General features: G+C 41.4%; 1 protein-coding gene across 15 annotated transcripts in view; it reads left to right on the top strand.

Annotated features, from left to right (window-relative positions):
* CELF4 (CUGBP Elav-like family member 4) overlaps positions 1 to 16037 on the top strand; it is a 908448-nt gene that overhangs the window by 828008 nt on the left and 64403 nt on the right. For 9 of the 15 annotated variants that reach the window (XR_012715420.1, XM_075269747.1, XM_075269740.1 and 6 more), the window contains exons 8-9: positions 3893 to 4042; positions 12444 to 12509. Coding sequence is in view for 14 of the 15 variants with exons in the window: in XM_075269747.1 (XP_075125848.1) it covers positions 3893 to 4042; positions 12444 to 12509 (216 nt within the window). In the remaining variant the exon portion in view is untranslated. The remainder of the gene's footprint in view (positions 1 to 3892; positions 4043 to 12443; positions 12510 to 16037) is intronic. The other 6 variants (XM_075269750.1, XM_075269742.1, XM_075269744.1 and 3 more) reach the window with 1 other exon arrangement.

The following is a 16037-nucleotide window of genomic DNA, read 5'->3' as shown; positions in this document are numbered from 1 at the left end:
GCAGCATTATATAGCCTGTAATATGTTAGTACGTATTTCCTTACCAAACACTTTCAGACAATAGAAAAGACAGAAAATGTATCTTAAAAAAAAAAATCAGTTTCTTGTAAAAAAATAAAAGTGTCAGAAAGTTTCCAGAACTCATTTTCTGCTCCAGGGTTGGACCTTTGAAGTGTCTCTCCAAATCCATCTATACTCTGTATGTAATATTTAATGATCTGCGTAGAAGTCACACAATCCCGTCACTTTTTCGGAGGTGACAATTACATTGCTCGCCCCTCTTTATAGTGTTATTCCTTTAAGTCGTCTCCCCTCCCCCTCCCCCCATTCCGGATACGGTCCTGTCCAAATATCATTAAGACATGTGGGACGATGGTGACGGCATTCTCTATGCTATACATGAACACATGCTGAAGCAGCAACACTTCACATAAAGAAAGTAGCAGCGGCTGGGTGCTTAGTAAGCGAAAACCAGCGGATAAGGCAGTTGAAAATCTTCGCCGCTTTCATCAGGCGTACAGCGCAGTCAGGAGCGCACACAAGGAACTGTCACATCAAGGTGCCGGTGTCAGCTCTCATAATAAAAGAGAATCTGCCAGCGCAAGTGATGAGGAAATTTTCACTCCTTTTTTTTTTCTTTTTTTGTTTTTCGTTTTTTTAATGGATGACGGGAAAAATACATTCGCCCAGGTGTTAATTTTTTGCCCTCGCACAGCGACTGTCATTGTATTTCCCGAGGAGACGTCAGATCTCTAGAACTTTCGGAATATCGGTGCATCTAGCTGGGGTGCGAGGGGGAAGGGTGCGGAGGAGGGGGGGTCTCTAGATGCTAGACGGCATGACAGCGATGGAGGTGACGGGAGAACAATATGAGCATAATTAGTACTCAATTAACATTGGGTAAACGGAGGCCTAGGGGGGTAAAATGATTCGCCTGCAGCATTCTGCATTTTTCTCCTGAATTATAATTTGTAATGTAATTTAACTAGTGAAGTCCTGGATGTATATATTTGGCTTTGAATACGCCAGTGTATACACCAGATGTAGCAGAATTTGCTTTCTGCTACTGATATACTATCCACAGTATGTCATCAGTATGTGATCTATGGGAGTCCTACACCTGGACCCTGCATAGGTCAACTATACCGGAAGCCTCCGGGAGCCTGAAGCTATAGCAGTGGATGGGGAACACACACGGGGTCTCCTATTCAAGTAATAGCCCGTCTATGGCATAGGGGTGGTTCCAGGCAACTGCGGCCTACTCGAATAGGTGAGCCCGCGCAGGCTCCCCATCCACTGTGGATAGGTCATCAGTATGAAAAATCCTTTTGGGGCTTGACAACCCCTTTTAAATTCTTGAGGGCTGGATGTCTGGTTGATGCCAACAAGCCACTCTGCCATTCAAGAAATTAACCCTACATGGATTAACCTTACCCTGAGTATCAACCTTGGACTCCTAGGCAAATCTGACATGTGTAAACATACCCTTATAGAGTATGGTAACATGATATCAGTCAAACCAGAAATACCTATATATTGACAGCACTGTAGTTGAGTTTTGCTCCTTGTCAGTACAGGGTTGGATTCCGGTTGGTTCTGTAAAATGTACAAAGACATCTAACAAAGTATTAAAGGGGTTTTTTCCAAGAAATAAAACTTTTATGAAATGGCTCATGTTAGATTAAAAAGATGTCATTAACATCAGATTTTACAAGCAGAAAGCAGGGATAAGTAATGTGAAGCTACATCTCAGAATACACTGGAGGTTCTGCACACAGCACTTATATATAGTATACGTATAGGCAGCATCAGTGAAACTTTATATCTCTGACTGCAACCAATCATTGTACACTGGAGGGGATTGTAGGGTTATAGGTTGGACTTGATGGACTGATGTCTTTATCCAACCTCATCTACTATGTAACTATTGTATATACTCACCTATTACATCACTAGTCTCCTGTTCTGCTAAACAGAGTAGAAATGTTATCTTCAGCAGCACTGGAGAACCATGCAGACAAAGGGGTATGAGAGTCTTATTTCCCATCTACCCAATAACGCAAGCTTTGGACTGGTGGTCAGACTGGGGTTCACATGACTCAGGTGACTATATAGAAATGGTTCAATACAGTCCTATGAAAAAGTTTGGGCACCCCTATTAATCTTAATCATTTTTAGTTCTAAATATTTTGGTGTTTATAACAGCCATTTCAGTTTGATATATCTAATAACTGATGGACACAGTAATATTTCAGGATTGAAATGAGGTTTATTGTACTAACAGAAAATGTGCAATATGCATTAAACCAAAATTTGACCGGTGCAAAAGTATGGGCACCTCAACAGAAAAGTGACATTAATATTTAGTAGATCCTCCTTTTGCAAAGATAACAGCCTCTAGTCGCTTCCTGTAGCTTTTAATCAGTTCCTGGATCCTGGATAAAGGTATTTTGGACAAACAATTCAAGTTCAGTTAAGTTAGATGGTCGCCGAGCATGGACAGCCCGCTTCAAATCATCCCACAGATGTTCAATGATATTCAGGTCTGGGGACTGGGATGGCCATTCCAGAACATTGTAATTGTTCCTCTGCATGAATGCCTAAGGATTTGGAGCGGTGTTTTGGATCATTGTCTTGCTGAAATATCCATCCCCGGCGTAACTTCAACTTCGTCACTGATTCTTGAACATTATTCTCAAGAATCTGCTGATACTGAGTGGAATCCATGCGACTCTCAACTTTAACAAGATTCCCGATGCCGGCATTGGCCACACAGCCCCAAAGCATGATGGAACCTCCACCAAATTTTACAGTGGGTAGCATGTGTTTTTCTTGGAATGCTGTTTCTTTTTGGACGCCATGCATAACGCCTTTTTTTATAACCAAACAACTCAATTTTTGTTTCCAAAATGAAGCTGCCTTGTCCAAATGTGCTTTTTCATACCTCAGGCAACTCTATTTGTGGCGTACGTGCAGAAACGGCTTCTTTCTCATCACTCTCCCATACAGCTTCTATTTGTGCAAAGTGCGCTGTATAGTTGACCGATGCACAGTGACACCATCTGCAGCAAGATGATGCTGCAGCTCTTTGGAGGTGGTCTGTGGATTGTCCTTGACTGTTCTCACCATTCTTCTTCTCTGCCTTTCTGATATTTTTCTTGGCCTGCCACTTCTGGGCTTAACAAGAACTGTCCCTGTGCTCTTCCATTTCCTTACTATGTTCCTCACAGTGGAAACTGACAGGTTAAATCTCTGAGACAACTTTTTGTATCCTTCCCCTGAACAACTATGTTGAACAATCTTTGTTTTCAGATCATTTGAAAGTTGTTTTGAGTAGCCCATGATGCCACTCTTCAGAGGAGATTCAAATAGGAGATCAACTTGCAATTGGCCACCTTAAATACCTTTTCTTATGATTGGATACACCTGGCTATGAAGTTCAAAGCTCACTGAGGTTACAAAACCAATTTTGTGCTTCAGTAAGTCAGTAAAAAGTAGTTAGGGGAATTCAAATCAATAAAATGATAAGGGTGCCCATACTTTTGCACCGGTCAAATTTTGGTTTAATGCATATTGCACATTTTCTGTCAGTACAATAAACCTCATTTCAATCCTGAAATATTACTGTGTCCATCAGTTATTAGATATATCAAACTGAAATGGCTGTTGCAAACACCAAAATATTTAGAACAAAAAATGATTAAGATTAATAGGGGTGCCCAAACTTTTTCATAGGACTGTATGTATAGCTGTAACTGAGCTGGGTCCTTGGTGCTACTATTGGTTTCAGCTCCACAGCAGAATTTGGAGTAACTCACATATATTGATTTGTGAGCTTCGGTGTACTCAAACCACTGTTGGAAAGGTGACATCTTGATTTTTGTCTCTTTAGGTGGAAGCACACCGCCAGGAATCACCGCACCAGCTGTGCCTAGCATTCCATCACCAATTGGGGTTAATGGATTCACCGGCCTCCCACCCCAGGCTAACGGACAGCCCGCCGCAGAAGCCGTGTTTGCCAATGGAATCCATCCTTACCCAGGTAATAAGTCAAGAGATCTTACATATTATAACCCACAATGGACACACAAGAGAGAGACCATTAAAGTGTACTGGAAAGTTGGATGACAACCCTTTCATGAACAGTCACAGTCACTTGGTTGTCAGCCAGCTTGTCCAATTCACTTCTATAAAGTCGAATCAATACAACTACTCCATACAACCCCTGTATATGTGGAGTGGTGCTGTTTTTGGAAGAAATCAGCCATGTTTTCATATAAATCTGAACACCTGAGACTTGAGAGATTTCCAACCTAGCAAGTACAATGAAGACTTTCCTGGAGTTCCCCTTTAAGTTTTCCTGAAGAGTCGAGTAAGTAAATTACAATTAGACATCTGTAATCTATTCCACGAGCGCCCGGGATCATTATTCTTTTCCATTTGTAACAATCAACCATATTCCATAAAGCAGTCGCTGGAAAGGGAAGGGAAGAAAGATCTAATTTAGCATCTTTAACTCGGAATATTAGAGATTTTAATGAGAGAATTCTCCCCAACTCACTCTTGTGCAGTAATAAATGGAGGTGATTAAGCTGGGTCTTGGCAGCTATAATAGAAGCATTTGTGCTGCGAGTTGAGATAGTTATCAAAATAAAATATCCATCAACTTTATCCCTGGTGCCTGAGCGTCCCCACATAGGCCCGCAGATCTGGAGGGGGAGGGGGAGAAAATTTATAGTTGTTTTGATTATATCTTCTTTAAAGGAACAGACGTGTAAAAGAGAAAACAAAGGATATATCTATGTGTTATATATGTATCTACTATCTATCTAAGAACTGCCCACCTTCCTCCCTCACGCTCTCTCTGCATATATATATATATATATATATATATATATATATATATATATTTACTAATCTATATTTCCCTCTTTCTCTGTAACATCTATCTTCTATCCATCTATCTATCTACAGTATCTATCTATCTATCTATCTATCTATCTATCTATCTATCTATCTATCTATCTATCTATCTATCTTTCCATCTCATATCTAGCCACTATCAATGTAATATCTACAGTATCTTCCTACCTCTGTCTCTGCTTTTATCTCTCTTTCTAATATCTATCTATCTGTGTTTGTCTCTCTCTGATATCTTTCCATCTATTTATCTATCTATTGATCAATCAATCTATTTGCTTTTCTCTCTAATCTATCTATCTATCATGTATCTATCTATCTATCTATCTATCTATCTATCTATCTATCTATCTATCTATCTATCCATCCATCCATCCATCCATCCATCCATCTATCTACAGTATCTATCTATCTATCTATCTCCTATCTATCTATCTATCTATCTTCCTTCCATCTCATATCTAGCCAGTGTCTGCTTCTCTCTCTCTCTCTCTCTCTCTCTCTCTCTCTCTCTGCTTCTCTTTCTAATATCTATCTATCTATCTATCTATCTATCTATCTATCTATCTATCTATCTACATATCTCTCTATAATTTATCTATATATTATCCATCCATCTATATGTATCTATCTCTAATCTGTCTATCTATCATATCATCTCTCTATCTCTCTCTCTCTCTCTCTCTCTCTCTCTCTCTCTCTCTCTATCTCATATCTATCTATCTATCTATCTATCTATCTATCTATCTATCTATCTATCTATCTTCCTAAAGAGCCCTGGCCATAGGAGCTTACTATCCATAAACACTCTCAGGTATTATGAGTTTGCCAGTCACACCTTTGAGTTCGGTAATGTGTGCTGGCCTCTGGTGGAGTTAGGAGGTTGTTACACTGCCAGTGACTGTGTAATAGGATGACGCACAGAAGACATATAGGATCACTCTGTTTTGTGGTGGGTTTTTTATGCATCTTGACATACACAGTATCTATACCAATGTAGCAGCATGTAATAGTAGGAAATAGTTGAGTGAAATTTTAGCTTTAGAAAACAGTTCACGGAATGTTTGGCAGAAACGCACATTAAATTGCCCTTTATTTGTTTTAATCTATAGCGATATCGCTGTCTTTGGAGAGTGAAACCACATGATTAGGTCACATGACCACTTAACGTCAAATCACAATCCAACTGTTGAATCGGGGTCTTAAGCTGCCTCTCCCCCATTCTTTACACTCCAGTTGCACCTGCGCTCCATTAGGACACAACTCTGATCTGTACGATTGATTTGGCTTAGGTAGTTCATAATGCACGCCCAGTCTTATGAGTGGCTTACTCTGCCTATACGCTTCTGCAGAAACAAATTTCCAGTTGGGCGCAACTTTCAACCTGACTCTAGTTTGGCTACATTGTCTATTGGAGTCTAAGGTAGTCTAAAATCATTCTCCTATCTCAGTAGAGCCATACAATTCCTCTTTGTCCCTCCACCATGCTTTACACTTCCATTAGGTCACGATTATAATCAGACTCCCTATTAAATTACATTGTCTGCCAAAATCTAAGGTAGTCTACAATCAACCTCCAGTTTGGTTAGAGCCTCACACTGCCTCCTTGTCCCTCCACCATGCTTTACACTGCAGCTCTGCTTCTTCCTATAGGTATTATGTATCAGCAGATTACTGGCTGGAGAGATGGTTTTCATTGCATCAATGATAAACTATATGCAACGGATAGAAACATAGGATTATATACAGGGGCAAATCTGGGGAATATAAGAACAAAAACTCAAAAACTAGAGGAAAAACCTGAGCCGGGTAAACATCTTGACCTAATACACGGCCAGTAGACATGACGGTGACCGAGCCAAGGACAGGTCCATGTAATGACTGTAGAGCAGAGCTTGTGGCCTCATCCGCAGCTAAATGTGAGCACTAAATCTGGGCCCTCTCACCATTTCCGCCCTGATCAGCACTTTCTTTTGGTTATTGTTGTGTGTGAATGCCTAATTAATTACAACAGTAAACGGCGAATTCTTTAATCACGCCATCGGCCGTCCTAATCAATCTTAATAATACGGACTGCGCACTATGGCGCCCATGAATTTTAATCTACATAAATTTTGTAAGCTTGTTGCATGAAATGATACGATTGCGGAACTAGATTGACTAAAGCATAGACTAAAAAAAAAAAAAAAACTTAAATTGGATTGAAGAAGGTAAACCGCGTCTCGGCCGACGCTTTATTGCCGGCCTGGTGACCTTGGTGAAGGCAGGGAGGCTGCTGAAGGTCGCATATAACAATGCAGATGTGTCTTGTCCATGCACTCATTTATTTGACCTATAAACAGAGGCATTGCATAAAATTCTGCGTAAAATCGACGGTGCCCGGTGCGTTTCGAGGCACATTTCTCATTCAGGTTAAAATATATAGCTTGTTAAAGTGAATGTCACATAGGAATATATTACACCGAGCAGAAATGGGGGCTCGCTTGACCTACATCACGTCCTTGAAGCCAGCGGAGTTGGTCAGGGACTTGTCTTTGATTTTTTTGATGTGCCTCTTGCCTGTTCGATGCTCTTTGCGCACTCCTTAGAGAAATTAAGGAAATGTGTATTTTTCAGACTATGCAAATTAAGACCTGCTACTCCAGGACGACGAAGACAATGTTACCAGCACTTGGTATTAGGGTTGCTTTACTATATATGTGTTTTAAAGAGTTAGGGCTAGTTCACACGGGGCGGATTAGCCCCAAATGAATGAGCCTAGTCTGGAGGGTCTTGTCGCGAGGCGGACGCCACAGCTGAATCAGCTGTGGAATCCATCTGAAGAAAGGGCAAGAATCCGAAAGGGAACAAACCGAAATGACCAGCTCCCATTGATTTCAATGGGAGGCGTCAAAATCCTGACCATTTTGCCCCATGTGAACTAGCCCTTAATAGAGTTAAAAACCCTATTAGTAGGTTTCTTAGTGATGTCTGTTGGGTCAGAACTATTAAGGAAGTTTATAAAGGACGCTGTTTCCACAACTTTCCCAGGTTCCTGAAAGACAAATGCACCAAGTTAAAGGGGTTTGCCTTGAGTTCTCAATCGCTGACCTATGCTTAGGACACCCAGGACTCTGTGGATTAGATGTCTGAAGCAGCAGCCCCGCATCACACGTCATGTGATGTCACATCCATCGATCACATGTCCTAATAGCGGCTCAGTCCCACTCAAGAGCCAAGCACAACCACTATACAAAATGTACCACACTGTAGCCTCTTCAAACAGCAGATCGGCTAGGGACCTGGGTATCAGACCTTGCAGATCTTAAATTGATGACCTATCCTTAGAATAGGTCATCAATTATTAAGCATGGAAAACCCCTTTAAGTACGGGCCCTACGTGGCATAAACAGCCCCTGCAGCCTCATTGCAGAAAAATACGCTCAGCAGAAATACTGCAATTTCCAGGATGGCTGTGTTAATAGAGAGGGGTCCTATGTTTAGGATTCTCATCAAAGTGGCGTCTCTTGCTTTGGAGGACTTTTTCTGTCCTCCATTACATGGACGGCCCATTGGTTTGAGAAGAGATTAAATAAAGCTAGTGGAGCTGCGGGGAAACTATACAAGTAGGCCTCATGTACACTATGGTAGGCCTCATGTACACTTAGGCCTCATGTACACTACTGTGAATAACACACGGCCATATTTACTACACATTGGAACAGATTTAGATTGGAACGGACTGTCCAAGCTCAACACTGTCTTAGTTGCCCATCGCAACCAATCACAGTGCAGCTTTCACTTTGTATTCTGCTCCTTTTGTAATGAAAGCCGTGCTATGATTGGTTGCTATGGGCAACTAAGACAGTGTTGAGCTGAGATAATGTAATAAATCTGCCCCATCTTGTTCTAAAAACATCCATATGACGGCCATTACAAAGCTGTTTTTCGCTTAATAAATCTGCTCCATTGCGTTCACTGTTTTCACGGATCTGTCAGTAGATTCAAGTCTATGAAAGATTTGTGGAAGTAAAGGCCCCACATCTGTTTTTTTCTCAATGTTCGTGAGCACAAGGCCATAATAGTAGGGATTCCTGCCGGGGTTTTATGTCCCTGATTTTAATAACATATTGCCCGCTCTATTTCACTCTATAGGACTGACGAAGATCAGATTTGGCCATCCCATAGAACTAAGTGGTGTGATCGAAGCTTCATTCAACCAGGGGACATGGGACCCTCCATGTTCATGATCATCGGGGTCCCCATAGTCAGTCCTACAGTCATCACACACTAACCCCCTACTTTGTTGATAGGGGATAAGCAGTATTGGTGTGGCCTACCAAAGTACCCCACAATATAACACAATAATCATCCAACAGAAGGCACCCAAATTTGAAGGGTCTTATGGTCTATTTAATGAGGTTTTAGAAGGATGGGTCACCAGAATCATTTAGTCTAGTGGATCCAAGGGACGTTAGTCTGATAAGTGTTGTTCCATCAAATCAAGAATTGAAAAAGTATCAGTCACTTAGGCTCTGTTCACATCTATGAATCTGTTGACGTGGCCAGTGTCAAGACTGAGGTTCCTTGTGCACACCAGATAAAAGGATTTTGGGGGTCTACCCTCCAACAGGCCCTTGGAAATAGATCATAGCACCCTTCATATCTGAGTGTTTTCTGCTAGACAAGGGGTCAGCAACCTTCGGCACTCCCAACATGTTTCATTCACTTCCATGGAAGATCCAAGAACAGCAGAGCAAGTATGCTTGCTGGGAGTTGTAGTTTTACAACAGCTGGAGAGCTGAAGGTTAGACCATTATTGTGTTCGAGCCTGGACCTCCTGGGAATCATCTGGTAGTTGGTGGGCAAGTCTAAGGCCGGGCTCACACGGAGTATTGTGGCTCGTCATTTGGTACGTTCACGCCGCGGGATCTTTTGCGGGCCGTATACGCTCCCATTGTTTTCAATGGGAGCCGGTAGTGTATTTTGCTGCCGCCGCAAAATCACGGCTGCAAACTAGCGCAGCGCATACGATCCCCGCTCCCATTGAAAACAATGGGAACGTGTACGGCCCGCAAAGGCTCCTGCGGCGTAGACGTGCCACATCACGCGGCACGTTACACCGTGTGAACCCTCCCTAACACGGTCTGTATCTGTATTTGGTGCACCATGGAGCCGTGCCTAACAGAAACAAGGTGCTCAAGGTGTCGGTCGTCGCATCTAATTCTGTTTTGCCCATGAAAAGTAACAGCATTTGCAACAGAGGTTCTAATCTGCGCCTATGATGCGAATGTGAACATAGCCCTGGGAGCTCAGTGCATTACATAAGTGATTGAGCTCATAATAGTAATTGATTTTCCTGCTTTTTTTCTTTTTGCACTTTCAACCACTCTTAACTTCCAGACATCCCCTTTAAATGGGATTTGATTGGAAACTTCCCATAGTTACATCTGTCGCCAGAGTCGTCTCCGTCTTCTGCTTATTGTTTGGAGAAGGACTCTGCAGCCAGCATCCCCTCAGCACAATATCATTTATCTAGTTACTTCATGTTGGATAATGCTTCTCCTCCTCTCCGAGCAGATGACATCTGTAACCAATGATCCAATAAGTTTTTCTCTGATTTGACATATGTTCATCATTACAAGCAGGATGCATAATATTCGGATCTATATATAGATATTATGGGCCTCTCTTTCCATACATCACTGCAGAGATAAGCGTTGATTTGTTATTACACCCGGTCCGTTGATTAAATCAGCTCCATTTTCAAGGGCATTTAATGGAATCGCTTCCTTTATGAAGAATGCTGTCAATATGTTACCGCTGTCTTCGCCCCTCTTATTACCTCCCCCAATAATAATGTGTCATGCGTGTCTGTATTTGTGCCGTTTGGAATACGTCTCCCTTCCGACCTCAGCGTATTACAGCCCAGACCAGCGTAGACTACACCTCCTATGTTCTCCAATAACGTCATTGTCTCTAATGTCAATTATATTTTGGATGATTTAAAGTGGAACTAACAACAAAAATGATTTTTTTTTAAACTCCATGTAAGAGGAATATAGTCCGTACCTTGACGAAAAGTCCCTGGTTTCGACCTAAATCCCCATGTCTTTTTTTTTCCTTCTTTAGGGTCTCATATATAGATCATTGTGGATAATCGCCTCCATTGACTTCCAAAAGTGTCTGCTTGGCTCCTAAATTTGTAATAGAATCTGTCCTATCTATTATTTTGTGTCTTAGTGCTTTGCAGTGTCTATGGTGCTGTTTAGTAAGCCGTGTCGTATGATAATTCGTGTTTGAGGCTGTGTGTGTATCTCTGAGAATGCAAGAAAATGTCCATGTTATATGGCCCTGTACTTCAGATATACAGGAGAGATACACTGTAGAAGACTGTCTACAAAAGTGAGAGGGGTAAAATATACCTGAATTTTTAGTATCATTGCAGTTAACCATCTGGACAGCCACATGGACACCTTTGTCAAAGTGAGCTATACAGTGCCGAGTGTACTGAGAGTAAAAAACACCAGTTGGGACTTGCTAACTTTGCCTAAGAACCCCTTACATTGTGTACTTTCATACATTACACTAACCATATCAGGGATATAGCAATAGAGGTGCACTACCTAAGGCATTAGGATAATAGCACATGTTAAGTGGAGGACCAATTCCACATTTTTCCAAGTTATGGCTCTAAACCATACCTACCAGTTTGATGCTAAAATAACACTTCCATATAGTTGCCTAAATGACAGTTCTATACACTGCAAAAATAATATACTCTATAGTGTCAAAGTAGCAGAAGGTAAATACCACCATATAGTGCTCAGATAATACCAACATACAGTGTCAGTATCAGCTCCATACATAAAGTAACATTTCACCACCACCATCAACTCCAACTCTTTGCACTCTTCAATGGCCAATACTCCAATGATTAGAATTTTTTTCTCTAGCCCCCACCTTTCCTGAGTAATTAGTTCTGTTACTTTCAGCACAGTCATACCCTCTACCGTCAGGTGGGCAGTACTTGACTAGAGCAGACAGACAGGAGCCGCCCACCCTAATTGTGCTGGAACTAACTGAAACGATTGCTCAGGAATGGTGAGGGCTCAAGAAAAAATTCCAACTGCGCCAGAATCAGTAGTACAGCACCTACTGAAGGACATTACCATGTAGCCTATGCTCTGAACATAGCCAGAACTCCTCCGCTTGCTTCGATTGTCGGTACATGGCAGCTGCCAGACAACACCGCCTTATAATGCAGAGGTCAATCTATTTTGGCCATTTCTTACTTTTTTGATGCCTCCAGCAATGACCCGTTTTTGTTCTTAGTTTCACTTTATGGGAAGCAGAGTATAGTGCGTGTTGTAAAACCAAGAGTATAGTCCCTGACATATTAGCGAATGGCTACTCATCTTCCTATGTGAATTTCTATGTGTACGTGAAGGTTTTGCAATGAATGTGCTGTATCCAATCTTGTATGTATCTTTATGAAGTCTCCGAGCCCATCACTAATGTTCTGTTTCCTTTTGGTTTTACAGCACAGAGTCCCACTGCGGCAGATCCATTGCAGCAAGCCTATGCCGGAGTGCAGCAGTACGCAGGTCGTTAGTATTAACACTTTCTCCTAATAAACCCTTATATACCGCCACTGATGTGTTCATGTCATAGACCTGGAGTGACTGCTGATGGATGGATGGACACACTCTATGTTGTTATGTTGTCAAGGCTCCCCCAAACAGGACAGAACTACAATGGACCCTGGTTATGTTACAGGTGCAAAAACCGTGCTGGTTTTGTACTTAGGTATCAAGGGGTCATGAAGTTTTTCATTACACGTACACATATTGGGGTGGATTTATTAAGGCTGGCTTATCATACAACAGTCCCAATAAAGGCCCCAACGTGCAGAAGAAGAGAGACTGATGAAGGCTGCTGTCGTCTCTTCATAAATCAGTTAGACGTTCCTGCACCAGAATGGAGATCTACACCAGCAACCATTGCAAATTTCCATGATAACTCACACCAGTTTTCTGAATCTATCCGTCCAAGGCATCCCTGCTACTCATACATTCACACAATATGGCAAGCAAGGTGTGGAATAGGGGTTGTGCCACACATTTGGCGCAAGAAAGGACCTTGGTCCATATGTCTGCCACAATATCATCCCACTGCACCATAAAACTGTGATAACTCTGCCCCATTGTCTATATATGATATATAGATAGATAGATAGATAGATAGATAGATAGATAGATGATACATAGATAGATAGATAGATAGATAGATAATAGATAGATAGATATGAGATAGATAGATGATATATAGATAGATAGATAGATAGATAGATAATAGATATTAGATAGATAGATAGATAGATAGATATGAGATAGATAGATAGATAGATAGATAGATAGATAGATAGATAGAAGGAAAGATAGATAGATAGATAGATAGATAGATATAGATAGATAGATCTGCTAAATATAGCATATGCAGAGAATAAAATGAATAAATGACAGTTCACACCAATCTGCTCTGCTCCTCCTGCTCTATAACCTGATGGTAGCCGATAAGACTACATGTCCAATATGACAGGCTTCCATTATAGAATTATTATGTAATGTTATATTTCCCATGAAAAAGTCTTTTTCAACCAAATATGACAATACACGCTAGATAAAAATTAGCTGAATTCTATGTGTATTGAGGCCACGATATTTACTTCCAATGGCAGATATCATTCATTGTGCCAATCATTTGTTCCCATTAGAAGTAAGTTACTGCCAGTGGTGTTTGGCAGCAGGTTATTCTCTTCACCCTATTGAGCTTTGCTGAGCATGCAAGTGTATGGTGGATTTAAGAGGAATAGCTATCAATCAAACAAGTATATGGGCTGCCTAACAATGGCTATTGACTTGGTGATATTAGCAAACTAGTAATAGTTAGTTAGGCATTTACCAGTCTTAAAGGGTTTTCTGACTGGGGAACATTTTTGATCCCATTCATTTGGATGGGAACAAAAATACAGTACTCTGGTGTGACTGCTATAGAGTGTATGGAGCCTTCTGTTTCCACCTCTGTCTACTGTATAGTTCCCTGTTTGATTCAGGTGACCCTAACCTATCTATCTGCTTGTGACAAACGCCCTTTAAGACATTTTCTCTGTGATCATCTTCAGCCTTCACTGTCTTGGAAGAGTCTTGCGACCTACACGGGTGTAATAACATCAGCCGGCCTCTCGATGCCACCACTGACTGCCTGCCATCTATTTATTTCAAGTGTTCACCTTTCATATTAAGAGAGTAATTCAATAAAATCTAAAGTCTTCAAGGAGAGTTCAGAAAGTCTTTGTCAATCTCAGTAAGGTCACTGGTTACCTGGCCTCTAATCAACTTACCCCCGTGGAGAGGGCACCCCCTGCCCTGCGCCCATCTGACATGAAATTTACAGGATTCTCTCTCCCATAGTTGTATAAAGAGCTCTCATGTGGCTGTGCTGTGTATGTGGAATTGTCATCCATTTATCTACAGATATGACGTTGTATATGATCTGTTATGTCGCTCTGTATAGTAACACTTCTACCTGTCAGATGTTTGTTTTGCATGTAGTCCATTTTTAGCCATCCATTAGAAAAAAATGCATTCTCTATTTCTAAACTCTATGACCTTACAGTGGTACTTTAGGGCACCTAAAGGGGTATTCAAGGCAAGGGGGTAACTTGAATATAGTGGGTAACCAACCACACATTGGTTGGCCATAACCCTGTTCCATTCATTGGATTTAACAGAGATAGCTATGTTTCGATAACTCCAGTGGTCTCATTGAAATGGTGCGGTACTCTCTGTCCAACCAACCTCTCCATTCAAAACTGGGGTAACACACTCACTATCGTCAAGTTACCCTTTAAATAGAAGTTAACTTGCTCTAACAGGAATACCCCTTTAGCACAGCACCCCCATACTCATGATCAGTGGGGGTCTCAGCAGTTGGATCCCCACCCAATTACCAGTTACCTCCTATCCTTTAGGGGGCATTCACGCGATGTAACGTGCACTGATTCTAGCACGATAACTCGCGTAAGGATCGGCGCTGCAAAACAGAATACCATTGACTTCAATGGGTTCCGTTGAATGCACATAACGCATTGAAATCAACCCATTAACCCATTGATTTCAATGGGTTACACACGCTCAACGGAACCCCTTGAAGTCAATGGGATTCTGTTTTGCAGCGCTGATCCTTACGCGAGTTATCGTGCTAGAATCAGTGCATGTTACATCATGTGAATGCCCCTTTAGATAAGGGGTAACGTTCTGAAACTGGAATAACTCCTATTGACAGTGACTTCTTTACAAAGGGTTAATAAAGTAAAAGGATGTAGAGACTGGACTGCTTTATAGAAGTCACCTTATTATAACAACTTATCACTTACCCAAAGGATAGGTGATAAGTCCCTGATCCCCACGGACCCCAATGATCATCCTGTATCCCCGTTTGCATGGAGTGACAGTCCCACATGTGCCATCCTATTCAATCTTTATGGGACTGAGTAAGCTAGGCAAGTATAGCGCTTGTCTTTCATTCCCAGAAGTGCGGCCATTCTCCTAATCGATGGCTGGTTCTCCCTTACCCTGTGTATAAGTGATAAGCTGTTATGGTGGAACATCCACTTTTAAAAGGTTGGCCACTATGGATAACTCCTTTCAGTATATCTTATTAGGGATTATAGAGGTGATATAGGGGTGCGAGGAAGGGGTAATGTTTGAAACCCTCCTCTGCACATTGGAAAACTACTAAAATCTGCTCCGGAGGATGATCTGCATCTATGCATTTGGGTAATAATAGCTGATCACGGGGGTCTTAATAGCCGAACCCCTAAAGAAGGTGGAAAATTCCTTTAAGTATGCATTAACTAGGTTTGGTTATGAGTGTAGTGTTGCCCACAAGACATTTGCAGCTCTTCCTATATATTCGGGTACAGGATTTGGGAATTATGGTATGTCATTGAATTTAGTCTCATAAATAATCAGGACTCCCAAAGAGAACACAGGTAGACAAAGTGTTAAATCTCAATCCTTGAGAGAACATTACAAGAAAAATACAGGTTTGTGTTAAGAATCGCTACAGAACAA

The sequence above is a fragment of the Leptodactylus fuscus genome, chromosome 1 (genome assembly GCF_031893055.1).
Source record: "Leptodactylus fuscus isolate aLepFus1 chromosome 1, aLepFus1.hap2, whole genome shotgun sequence".
NCBI classification, from domain to species: domain Eukaryota; kingdom Metazoa; phylum Chordata; class Amphibia; order Anura; family Leptodactylidae; genus Leptodactylus; species Leptodactylus fuscus.
The sequence above is the reverse complement of the archived record's forward strand: the minus strand, read 5'-3'. Positions and strand labels throughout refer to the sequence as shown.